This window comes from Egretta garzetta, unplaced genomic scaffold, assembly GCF_000687185.1.
Source record: "Egretta garzetta isolate BGI_Z169 unplaced genomic scaffold, ASM68718v1 scaffold147, whole genome shotgun sequence".
NCBI lineage: Eukaryota > Metazoa > Chordata > Aves > Pelecaniformes > Ardeidae > Egretta > Egretta garzetta.
In genome coordinates this window covers 772,089-784,896 of record NW_009260173.1, presented here as the reverse complement: position 1 = coordinate 784,896, position 12,808 = coordinate 772,089, and the positions used below count along the sequence as shown (strand labels likewise).

At 42.7% G+C, this 12,808-nt stretch overlaps 1 protein-coding gene across 2 annotated transcripts in view; it reads left to right on the top strand.

Moving 5' to 3' along the window:
• The first annotated feature begins 404 nt into the window (after nucleotides 1-404).
• TRPC7 (transient receptor potential cation channel subfamily C member 7) overlaps nucleotides 405-12,808 on the top strand; it is a 76,659-nt gene continuing 64,255 nt past the window's right edge. For both annotated transcript variants that reach the window (XM_035897157.1, XM_035897159.1), the window contains exon 1: nucleotides 405-1,175. In XM_035897157.1, the coding sequence (XP_035753050.1) occupies nucleotides 423-1,175 (753 nt within the window). In that variant the 5' untranslated portion in view covers nucleotides 405-422. The remainder of the gene's footprint in view (nucleotides 1,176-12,808) is intronic.

Here is a 12,808-nt window from a genome sequence, read left to right as displayed (position 1 = left end):
TAACTTCCTTTAGCTTGCCTTGTGCCCTCAAGGATAAAACTCAAGAAGAGTAATTAGGAGAACCATTCCTAAATACTGTGTAATGAACTTCTAAACAATATAAATGGAAAAAAAATATGTTCACACTTTTTTTTTGTTGTGCTATTTCTCATGTTAAGAATGTGCTGCCTATCCTTGTTGAAATCCAGAAGGGTGTACAAGTTAGAAGAGAACTTGTCTGTTCAGAAAACTAATCTTTATTCTGCATGTATCCTAAATTGTTTTAACCAACTGGCCCAAATCATAAAAGAACTAGCCAAGATCTGATCATAATGAGACATTTCTAACCTTATTTCAGGTTATGTGAGATTGTGACTCTCCAAGAACATAACCAACCTTCCTTTCTGGTTTTCTACAGGTTGAGAAACAGCAATTATAAAACCATGCATCGAAGGCACACAACCCTTCGGGAGAAGGGCCGGAGGCAGGCCATCCGGGGCCCAGCCTACATGTTCAATGAGAAAGGCACCAGCCTGACTGCAGAAGAGGAACGGTTTCTCGATTCTGCAGAATATGGCAACATTCCTGTTGTGCGTAAAATGCTGGAGGAATCCAAAACCTTGAACTTCAATTGTGTTGATTATATGGGACAAAACGCCCTACAGTTAGCTGTGGGGAACGAGCATCTGGAAGTGACGGAGCTCCTCCTCAAAAAGGAGAACCTTGCTCGAGTTGGAGATGCCCTTTTGTTAGCCATCAGTAAAGGATACGTGCGCATTGTAGAAGCAATATTGAACCATCCAGCCTTTGCACAAGGACAGCGTCTCACGCTCAGTCCCCTTGAGCAGGAACTGAGAGATGATGATTTTTATGCCTACGATGAAGATGGAACTCGGTTCTCCCATGACATTACCCCTATCATACTTGCTGCCCACTGCCAGGAGTATGAAATTGTTCACATCTTACTTCTAAAAGGCGCGCGGATCGAAAGGCCACATGACTATTTTTGCAAGTGCAACGAATGTATTGAGAAGCAGAGGAAAGATTCCTTTAGTCACTCTCGATCGAGAATGAATGCCTACAAAGGATTAGCCAGTGCTGCTTATTTGTCTCTTTCCAGTGAAGACCCTGTCCTTACTGCTTTAGAGCTAAGCAATGAATTGGCCAGACTAGCCAACATTGAAACTGAATTTAAGGTAATTTCCCACTGTGCCGTTTTCCTCGGGCTGAGTGTGTTCAGGGGGCTGCGTTTTACAGGTTTGATCAAGCCTTGGTTTGCCATTTGAGGGGGTGGGGGAGGAAAGAGAAGCTACAGGAACTGCCAGATGTGTTACCTGCACGGAGATTCAGGTCACTGTGCATTCTCTAGTTAACAAATATTTGGAACTGAATATTGCATATTATAGCAGAGCCACCCTTACTCAGAGTTTTTATGTTGCGCACTGTGAGTGCTCAGAATCTCCAGTTTGCAGCAAGAATAAGAACTAGATTATTGCAAAAATGGAGGGTCATTTTTTGTAAGAAAGGTAAGTTTGTTTTAATTGAGCAATCTATTTTAGAGGCAGAGCTCTAGAGATTGGTTTAATGGCTTGAGAATCTGGTACACCTAGTTCTGTTACAATGATAAAAGGCATAAATCAAGCAATTTTTGTTCTCTGTAAAATCATTTAAATTGCATTGCATCTTAATGGTTTGGTACTGCATCTGTATATGATGAATTTCATGAGAAAGGAGGAGATAAATGATCAAGAGATTGTTATGAACTTTATCATCATGCCAAACAACAGTGGAATTTGCAGAACTCCCTTACAAGTTACTCAAGATTGCCATTATCATAATGAGTTTGTAAATGTCCAATGTCATTTGCATTATTTCTCTAAGCCATTTACATGACAGGAATAGCATTGTCTCCCTTCTAAAATAAATTAGTCATGAAAAAACCTAATTTTCAGTGGCTCAGTCATCAACATAAGACTATTTTCTGACTTATGACTACTGCGCAGCTACAATCGCTATCAGTGACACTGGGGTAATAAAACCTATGTTGTGAGTAAACTGGGGTAGGATGCCTGCCAGGAATCCATTATTTTTAATTTAGAAAACTATCCAAGTGTTAAAGCATCCATTTCAGGATGTGTAGCTATATGCTCTCCTATTTAAAAGTGAGAATGAGAAGTAAGCACGTTCTCAGGCTATTGCCTTTGAAACGCAGTAGTAAGTCTCCAACAGAAAAAAATACCCAAACCACTGAGCTCTTTTGGCGATAAAATCAGGGCAAAATCTTGCAAACTCTTTTTACCAGCGTGAATCAGGATTGCAAGGACATAATAATTTAACAGGGAGTTTTTACTTGCATGGCATTCAATCCTCATGAAGCAACCTCACTGGGTCCAGTGAATCCGGCTGCCTGGGTAAGGGTTACCCCAGGGTGAGAACGCTGTGGGCTGATGCCCGCGGTTAACAACATTAATATCTCATCAATGTTCCAACTTCTTTTCAGTAGAAAAATATGTATTGTGTGGGGCATGAGCAGCCTCAGTACTGCACACCTGTCGGCTCTGATAAAATCGATTTCTACCAGAATCCCTCCTGTTGATCACAGAGCTGCCAGCATGGTCTAGACCGGCACTGGCAGGTACACGAATCCCGCAGGAGCAAACAAGCAGTCCAGCGTTAAATACTCTCACGGTGGTTGTACCTCCCCAGCACTGGCAAATGGATGTGAGTAAATCAACACCGGAAAAATCATTAGAAACCCTTTGCCAAATTATTGTATTGCCAGGGTGGCTTTCCAATTTCTTTGCTGTATCGGAAGGTTCTGTGCCAGCCACACCTACGCGTCGTAGTGAAGTGGCTCAGACGTACACACACCACTAGGTTACTTCAGAATTGTCACATTCCATCGGTATATCAATACTCCCAGAGATAAGAGACATCTCAAGATTATAGTGTATGCTCACTGTAGGAAAAAATCAGATGCATGTATTTATGCAAAAATATTTATTCTTATTAACATAATCAGTGTGATGTGGAATAGGGTATTAATAAAACAGCGGGGTTTTCTTTTCACAGAACATGACATTCTGAGAATTCATTTCTAGAAAAGAATGCAATTGCTGAAAATGTATTTAAGGAGTCCACAAATAATGAAAATTTATGAAATCAGACAAGCTCCAGAGGACTCTCTTTTTGTGCCTTAAAATAATACTTTCCCCAGCTTTTTACTTTTTATTGCTAAAGTTCTGTAATTACCATTGGTGCTTAGCAGATTTATAAAATCATCGCTTGGGATTATTTCAGAATAGTTATTTATATGCAATCTTAGCAATACAGTTTTCAGGAGGTACAAAAAGTCTTTGAAATGGAAGGACATGAATAAGGTTTTAATACTGTAGGTGGACAAATGGTAATTAAGGGTTAGATAACCTACCTCTGAAGCAACTCCTAGCAAGAGCTAATTAAAATTTAAATGCAGTGCCTCTCACCTGCTGCTTGCTGCCCTACACCTCTTATGCAATAGCGCTGTTCAGCACAGCAGACTGAGGCACCGGTACAGGCACTATGTTTTTAGAGAACATTACATTTTTGAGGTGAGTTGCCTTTTTGTACAGATATGAAAGGTGAACCAAAACAGCAACATGAACCACTTCAATGGAGAGAAGTTGCATTAGCTGTGGTTAGCCATGTTCACTAGAGACTCCAATGAAGCCTACTGGGCAAAACCCACTTCATCCGTTCTTTCTTACAGTGGCAGAAGCTGAATAGATCGTTCTCACCCTAAATTGCAAAGATTCAGTCAGACACTGCAGGTCCTACAAGGTGTATTTGCATAAGCAAAGCATCACATGTCCCAGAGTAGTATGGGAGCATTATTAAGGTGAAAATGGGAGTCTGGACATAGGCTAGGTCACACTGCCAGTCTTTAGTGGCCTTGCTGTTGACCGATCAATAGGCCTTTAATAGCAAGAGTAGATGTTCTGGCTATCAGTCCGGAGTGGATATACTGCCCTATTGAACTTCTTTCTTGATGTGTTGGTTTTGGCTCAAAGGCAAGGTTGAGAGGGTCAGCTACTATGTGGCTTCCCACATGCTGAAGAGAATAATAAGAGTGGAGGCTTGGAGCTGGAGGAAAGAGGGAAGCCATCAGAGCCAATCAATGCCGATGGTTTTACTGGAGCAGATACTCCACTGGGGCAAATCAATGCTTTTTCACTGAAGCTTAGATGAGGCCACGGCAGATGAGGATCTGTCCCAGTATTTAGAACAAATGCATAGGTTGGATCAATGTTGCTCTGCCATTATTTCAACCAAATGTCAGATTTTGCAGAGCTTATTGATGGGGAGGAAGTAGAATAATGTTACATTTGTGTAGAAATAATTTCATGTTTTCCCTTCAATTCTCTAGTGTCGAAGTCTTGCAAAAAAGTTTTCCTATTAACAGGAGAAATCAAATTGCTTTGAAAGATGTAGCCCAGGAGTGTAAAAATAAATAATCCAACCCAAAAAAGCCCCCTTCCACAAAATAAGATGAAAAACATTGAACTGGTGGTTTCTACTGTTTAAAATACTAGCAATGTAATTGTATGAAATGTCCTGGCAATTAGCCTAGAAACAGGATGGGTAGGAAACCCCTCCGAGGTGGAGTCTTGACATTTCAGAAGAGAAGAACATGTCGGAGTCGCTCTGCACGTCTGCAGGTCTTTATGCAATGACAGCCTTCCTCAAAACAGTTTCATATTTTAATCGCTGGCCTAATGGCTGTTTTCCACCTTTCATGGAAAACTACAAAGCACGTTAATTTTGCCCTATATTTCTGTTTTAATTTTACTTTTGATTTTTAATTGAAGCAAATGCCTCAGTTTCCCACCCAGTTGTGCCTGCAGTCTGCAGAAGCATGGTCACTAATGAGATGCCATCTTGGAATTTAGGCAAATTATAGCTTAATACCTCCCAATCAGTTTGTGTGTCTCTCGGATTGTGTTAAAATATTTTACAGCTTCTAAGTAGAGCTGAGTGTTAAACACAGCTGACTGTAAAAGGAGGTGTTAAGCATCTGAAGCTACTGGGCCATGCTGTGCTTTTACTCAAATTGAAAAAAAAATTTGTGTACCCTCCCATTTCTTTCAAAGTTGGCAGCCCCTGGGCCTGAGTCATAGAGCAGATAATCCTTCTCTCATCCACCAGACTATTCTGTTTGGTTTGCTCATGCAAGTAAGCTTGGTGTCACTTCCAGTGTGAATAACGTAGCCAGGATTTGCCCGTATGAGCAAGGCGTCGCCCATGAGGCAGGCTGATGAGAGTTGCTCTCTTCTTTGGTCCAGAGAAATCGGTCTTCCTTGTGTCACCTTGGTGTGAAGCCGTATGCAGATGCCTTCACAGTTGCCAGCTGTCCTCAGCCAGGTGACTCATTTCTAAGACCGGAATATTAAAAGCAGAGGCAACAGAATCGTTTGTACATGTCTGTCGAGCCCCTCAGGAGATTACATTTCCAGCAAACAGAAAGTGCCCTTGTAACTGTCTTTAACGGCAGCATTAGGCTTCATACTCCAATACATGTCCTGGAAACAGGGAGTAAAATGCAGAATAGCTCTGTTCACTCTTTTTTAAAGCTGTGACTGTGCATTCCTGTTTCTGGTGAGCTCCCACTCTGCACCCAGGTCTGGTTTACAGCCTTGCACGCTCTCAGATTAGACTACATGCTTGTGTACGTCAGGAAACGTCCTTGTAAACAATCAGCCAATTCATTCCATTTAGTAACCCAGACAAATTAAATTATAGAATTGCAAAGGAGGCTATAAAAAGATCTCACCAACCATAAGTGGTAAATAAGATCTCAGCTCCTGTTGATTAAAATGTTACTGAAGGCACGATCAAAACTACCACCTGGAAGACATATGGTGCGTGGTCTTTGTTTATCAATCCTACCAACATTGTCAGTTCATTTACTACAGCATAGCATGTTTTGTTTCTAAATTATATGCCTCTCGCCGTCTCTTTAAACTGTTGTCTTTCCCCTAAAAATCCTATTGGGATCGAAGCGCGGACCCTAGCGGTGAGCCTGCTCCTGTGTGCAGGTGAGCGTTGTGGCCAGGCTCAACAGCCGAGGGACTGCCACTGCCGCTGTGCGCTTTGCGGGGAGCGATGGTTTGTGTGGCAGCAAGTCAAGCGTGTAGATGCCTGTGGGGATGTGCCTGCTAGGAACAACTTGTGGTTTCATTGGGGCTGCAGTAATGTAGAACAGCTGAGGTTCAAATTCTTAAATTCTCTTGATGCTGAAGGAGTGGCAGAGCAGCCCTGGAGACTCGATGACTTGTTAGGGATGACCTGGCACTCCTGCAGCACAGCTCTTGCTCCAGTAAGTCAGCTCCGTCTTTTTTCTACCTAAACATAAGTTGTTGACTTCACAGGACGTGCTTGGCCTTAACTTCTTAGGAGAAACAACCTTGTAAATGTTCTCGGTATTTCCAGCTTTATCTCTGCAAATGAGAAATGGGGACCAGATCCCGCACGTTGAGGATGACACTGTACTGCTGTCGCAAAGTAATAACCACTGGCAGATCTGGTTATATCTTGCTGAGAAGCTGCAGCTTTTTAGGGTTTTTTGGCTCTGCAGTATTGAAGAAGACCTCCTAACCTCTTCATTTCTCAGGCCATCTGCAAATCACAGGCATTGCTGAGGATGAATACATGAGGGATTTTAAACTGCTTCCTTTCCCCGTACCGATTGCTTAACTTGGTGAAATTTGGTCTAATGAAAGAATTCTAACTCTTCAAATACAAAATAAATAGGGGTGGGTATTTTAAAACTTGTAAGGAAATAAAAAGGGATGGTAACACATATAGAGAAAATAAGATATAAAAATTGTGTAAAGGCCTCAGAAAACTCAGGAAGGAGAGCTGACTGCAAAGGTTGAACTTTGTGTCCCGACTGGGAAACATTTTAGCATGAAAAATACATGCTGCATGGATTTAAAAAAATAATTATTAGACTATTGCTTTTTGAATTGAGTGATAAAAAATTAGGAAAGGGCAGAAAACATTGGAAAGCAAAATAGTAGGAAGGGAAGCACCTCTGCTATGAGGACAGGCTGAGGGAGTTGGGCTTGTTCAGCCTGGAGAAGAGAAGGCTGCGGGAGACCTGATTGCGGCCTTTCAGTACCTAAAGGGGGCCTATAGGAAAGATGGGGAAAATCTTTTTAGTAGGGCCAGCAGTGACAAGACAAGGGGTAATGGTTTTAAACTAAACCAGGGTAGGTTTAGGCTAGATATAAGGAAGAAGTTCTTTACAATGAGGGTGGTGAAACACTGGAACAGGTTGCCCAGAGAGGGGGTGGAGGCCCCATCCCTGGGAACATTCCAGGCCAGGTTGGATGGGGCTCTGAGCAGCCTGATCTAGTTAGCAGTGTCCCTGCTCCTGCAGGGGGGTTGGACTAGATGACCTCTAGTGGTCCCTTCCAACCCTAAACATTCTATGATTCTATGATTCTAATCTATTTTGTGAGAACAGAGCATAGCAGTGAACTTGGAAAGAGAAAACTTTGGAAACCATCAGGCTGGAAACCAGTAACTTAGTGCACCTCACAACTCTGCCTCCTGCCCAGACTGAACAAACTCTTGGGCTTGTTTGCTCTCAGGACTAGCTGGTGGGAGATAGGCTCTGAACCTCACCTCCCACTGAAAAAAAAGAGAGATTGTGGTGGGAACCTCCCTAATTAGCCTCATGAACACTCCTGTAAATCAGTCACTTAATTTTTCCGCTCTGACCCGTTCTTCCCTGAGTGATCCTTTTATCCCTTCATAATCTCTCCCCTCAATGTACCCTCTGGCAGATGTCTTGCTTCTGGTATGTTTGGGAACACCTTTTATGTGTCATATTTAGTATTTCAGCAAGATGCTCTTTCAGGATTTAGTGGTTTTATCTGGCCTTACTTCAGGTTTTAATTTAGTTTTCCACAATTTCTGTTCTTTTCTATTTTTTTTTTCTTCCTGACAGAACTTGGTACTTTTTAAAAAAAGATGTCTTTTTACTTGTGCAACTTCCTTTTTTTTCTGCTGTTTCACTTTGCTGGGTTTTAGGAAGAGAAGGCAGAAGGGAATTTCAGAAATCTGCCCTGGTAGGCAGAATATATTCACTCCCTTTTACTACTGTTTTTGTTTTCTCCTGCACAACTATCATCAGTCTCACCTCGTTCCTGTTTCAAAAATTAAGCATCACCATTAGAAATAGGTTGGAGCGTAGGAATGGTGGCAGTGCCCCAGCGCTTGCCTCTCCCAGCAGCCCTGTACACGCCTGCCCAGCAATCGCTGTTTCTCCTCCTGCGAGTTTTCTGACCACCGCTCCAAAGCGCAGCCGCTCGGGGGTGAAAGCCACCCCTTCCCCCTGCATCCCCTTCCGTCGTCACCTCCTGTGACCCTCATTGCTAAATTTCTAACTGAGGGAGCGGGCCACTGGGTGATTCGGCTTGGTCCCAGACGAATGCCTGACGACGCTGGGCTTTGATGTGGCTGGGCCAGAACATTCCTTTCAGACCCTTTTTGTGTTGGGATTCATGTTTTAATTAGCTTCTCTGCTTCTCCTGTTGGCTCTCTGCTGCTTCGGTACCTTTGGCTTCACTAAGGGAAAGCCCTGCTGCCTTTGAAGCCGTCTAGGTGCTCCAAGTTAAAAAGATGACTCCCTTTTGATTTGTTTTTTTTTTTTTTTAATCTAAATATGCGTGATCCCTGAGAAAGGGCAAAGCCATGTACACTGCTAAATGCATTTACGCTGCTAGTGCCAAGTCAAGAGAGTTTCATGTTTCTGTAGAAATGATGAAAACAGCACTCTCTAAAGATAGGCTGAGAATCTACAATCTCTTTTCTAAGCTTTTTGGATACGAACTTGTCCAGGTCAGTCTTTAATGAGAACGTTATTTTTTCTTAGAGATGGGGTCAGGGATGTGGTTTGGTGGTTTTTCAGCCTTAAAAAAGAACTGTTTGCGTGTGTCCTCCCCACCCCCCAAGACCATTTTCTCTACTGCCTTGAAAACATGGGTGTTTAGAAGCTACGATTCTTTTTTTTTTTAATTTTCCCTTGTGCAAAGCAAACGGATAAGCAAGTACAACCAATTACCCACCTCATAATACAGGAAAGAATCAAGTCCCAGGAAAGCAGAAAAACAAATTTCCTATTATTAAAATTTTAACTTATTGTTGGAACAAATTAGGTATTGCAAGAAGAGAGGAAATTAAAAATGATCGTGGAAATAGCTGGGGAGAAGGAGGATCTATTCAAGCCTTGTAGCGAAATTTGTGTTTGGCTGGCTGAGCGGGACTCGCTCGGCGCATGAGGAACGCGTTCTCCACGCTGTTCTTTTCCCGAGACAAATCTAGTTAATAGCTGCTACAGTGGATTTGTCTCGAGAGCTAAATTAATTAATTGCAGATATGCTTTGCATGGATGTGTAGCAGAGACTGTGGAAAATGGGTGTAGAGAACCCTCCTGACCTTAAAAAAAAGCACCAAATTTGTGACTCTTGTATTGTTCTCTTTAAATATTTATAAATTAAGAAATATCCTCTGCATTTTGAGAGCTGTTATTGCAAGTGCTCTTTCTATGTCTGTTCTGTGATTAAATTATTTTCTCCCTGGCACGTTGCCCAAGCAAAATGGTTTTAAAATCTTGCACGAGAAGAAAATCTCCAAAGCTCTTCTGAGCGGTTTAGAACTGGTGCCAAAAGCTGTGATGCCTGGAGCTGTCTCGAAAAAAAAATAATGTATTTGTATCTGCGAATGTGAAGGTATGTTAACATCTGCCTGTGTCTGTTCACAGTAAAGCAGGGTGGTAGATGCTGTGACTCACAGCACGAGGTATAACTCTGCTATCTAAAACCCACATCGGCACCGGTATTCAGCAAAGCTGTAGCTCTAGCGACAGCACCAGCTGCTGAGCGCTCATATAAAATTGGATCTTGGCCACAGCCTACAAGGTCATTTGACCCACCTTATGGATGGTTGAGTGACGTTGGTGTTAAAATCTCCCAGTGAACTTTGGTTAAAAAAGGGAAAGAAAACCTCTTTAAAAGTTGGCAAAATACTTTCTGCAGGAAAAAGTTCTCTTTGCTTGCCCAGAGGAACAAGCCCATGCCTCTGGCTTTTGAAAGAGTGGAGGGGAAAAGAGATTCTTTCAACACGTGAAATCAGAGGCAACGCGTCAGTGTAAGAAAATGGAATATTTTAATTAATGTCTCAAGGGTTTTGCTCCCCTCAAAAAATTGTTTAGGTGAAACTTTTGGCATTTGGAGATGTCAAGACAGAAGCAACCCAGGAAATACTTCAATCCCCCAGAGGGATCAGCTGGGATACTTCTGTTTCCTGTCATGCTACTGCCAGTGAGGCTTTGGGCAATGGCAGGTTGCACGCCATCCGTGCAAGGTTTAGCACCCTCTACAGCTCCTTGGGAAGTAATTTCTAGTCCTGCTCAGTTAAGGATGAGCAGCACTGCAGCTGCAGCACTGACAGCTTGCTCGTTCCAGTTTGATTGCACACAACAGCCCTAACACTAGAGCAGGGTTCCAGTTTTGATGAGCAACAGCCATGATCATAAAAATATAAAATAACATGGAATCCCTTTATAATCATTAACCGGAGGCAATAGCTGGATTCGGGAACTGGGTGGGAAGAGGAGAGCGATGGAAATGGTTCACGTAACGAAGGAGCACGGCAGCTGCCTCACCGCTGTCGAGCGTTTCAGAAGCGCTTTCATGTGGAGAAGGTTTAAGCCAAACAAGGAGACATTTTAGCCAGGTAGCGAGATAAGTGCAAAATCTGCAACCAGTTGGAACTGAGCATATTTCAGTTGCTTTAAGGGCATTTTGCTCCTGGGATTTCAGTGTTTCCTTAAAAATAAGCAGCCAATCCTTCATCAAGAACATTTCTATCAAGCTGCAAAATCCCTCTTAATGGATCTGTTTTTAAGGGACCTGAAGAGCCGGCGTGGGTAAGGGTGGTGAGCAGAGGTAACTCCCCTACACGTAAATAATCCTGGGAGGAATCTGTAGCAAAAGAGGGGAAAACCCCAGCAATATCATATGTGTTTGTTCCTCCCCTGCCAAAAACATCCGATATTATATTTCTGAATCTGAAGCTTCAACCTTCCCGCAAGTGGGCTGCACGGGGGCTGCCAGCATCCTTTTGCTCTGCATAAATGGCTGTGGACTTTTCTTTTTCTTCCTCTTGTAGCCTGCTCTGGTGATTATATTAAGTCCAGGTTTCCCATATAGTTCTTAAAACCCTGGGTATGATGCTGGATTTAGCAATGAATCTTTGTTGTGTAAGGTGACGTTTAGAAATAGTTCTGAACTGTCAAGGCCTAGTGGCAAATAATTTTACTGAGCCATGATTTTCAGGAAATATATTTGCATGTGTGACATCTTACGTGGAGTAAGTTGGAGTGCCCTGAGTATATTGAGAAGAAAGGATTTTAGAGTTGACCGATCTCCTTTTTATTCTTCTTGAGCCTGAGTGTTTGATAGTGGCTGCAAGGGGGGAGTCATTTACCAGACAATCTCTGAATATTTTGTAATCAGCATAATAAAGCTTGTAGCATGTGAATCGGGAACGTAAAGTGTTTTGGCTAAGTAAAAGGAAAAAAACCAACAGACGTTTTGAGATAATTTGTTTGTGCGGAAGCGATTCGTATGAAGGCAAGGTTAAATGCAGGGTTATATTAAGTTAAAGTTACTGTGATATAAAAGCAAGCGAAATAATATTAAATTAAATGAATATAGTGCCCATGTGTGTTGTGGAGTCACACACACCACATATAGCTGAGTGAAGGCCAGTAGTGAACTGGTGTGAAGATTTAAGTGGCATTTAAGTGGGTTTTGGGAGCTCTTTAGCAACAGTGATGCCGTGATACCTGTTCCTCGCTCTGGTTCTGCTTCTCAGAGCCAAGGAATTAAGGAAACTTTGGTTTGAGAGATGACTGCTTTTAGGAACGAAGATGATTTGCCTGCGTTGCGTTAGGCTTGTGTGTGCAAGCACTGCTGCTCGACGTTTTGAGTACAGATGCTGGGCAGGATGACTCTAACAGCTATAGCGACTGTCACAAACCCAGCAGACAGGCAACAAATCATTTCAAAATACTTTCAAAATGTATTTAAACATAACATTGCGCTAAGCTGAAGGTTTTATTACTTTCACATTTTGCATTTAGTAACAGCTTTAACATGGGAGAAAAGGCCCAGGAGTTGGCAAAATCGTGGCTCATTTGACCATCAGATCCTCTCGGGGTTTGTTGAAACTGTGATTTCAGCCTCACCCTTTGAAAAGAATTTGTCGAGTGAAGCCGGCGGACTAACCGGTGGGCCTGATCCGAGGCTGACCACTGCCGGTGGATTCCTCTCTTTGTACAAATGAGAAATAACGGATGGCATCTTGGATTAAGCAACCCTTCACCGCAGTCGTAGCGGTAGGTAGGATTTATGCTCTGCCATAACCTTTTCCAGTGATCTGGGCTACTCCACAGAAATTTACCTTTGTCTCCCCAGTCTCTAAGCAATTGTCTCCCCAGTCTCTAAGCAATTGTCTCCCCAGTCTCTAAGCAATTAAGCCAAGCCACTCTCCATGATATTTGAAAAGTCATGGCAGTCAGGTGAAGTCCCTGGTAACTGGAAGAAGGGAAACGTTGTGCCCATTTTCAAAAAGGGTAGAAAGGAAGACCCCGGGAACTATCGACCTGTCAGCCTCACCTCTGTGCCTGGGAAGATCAGGGAACAGATCCTCCTAGAAGCTATGCTAAGGCACATGGAGGCCAGGGAGATAATTCGAGATAGCCAGCATGGCTTCACCA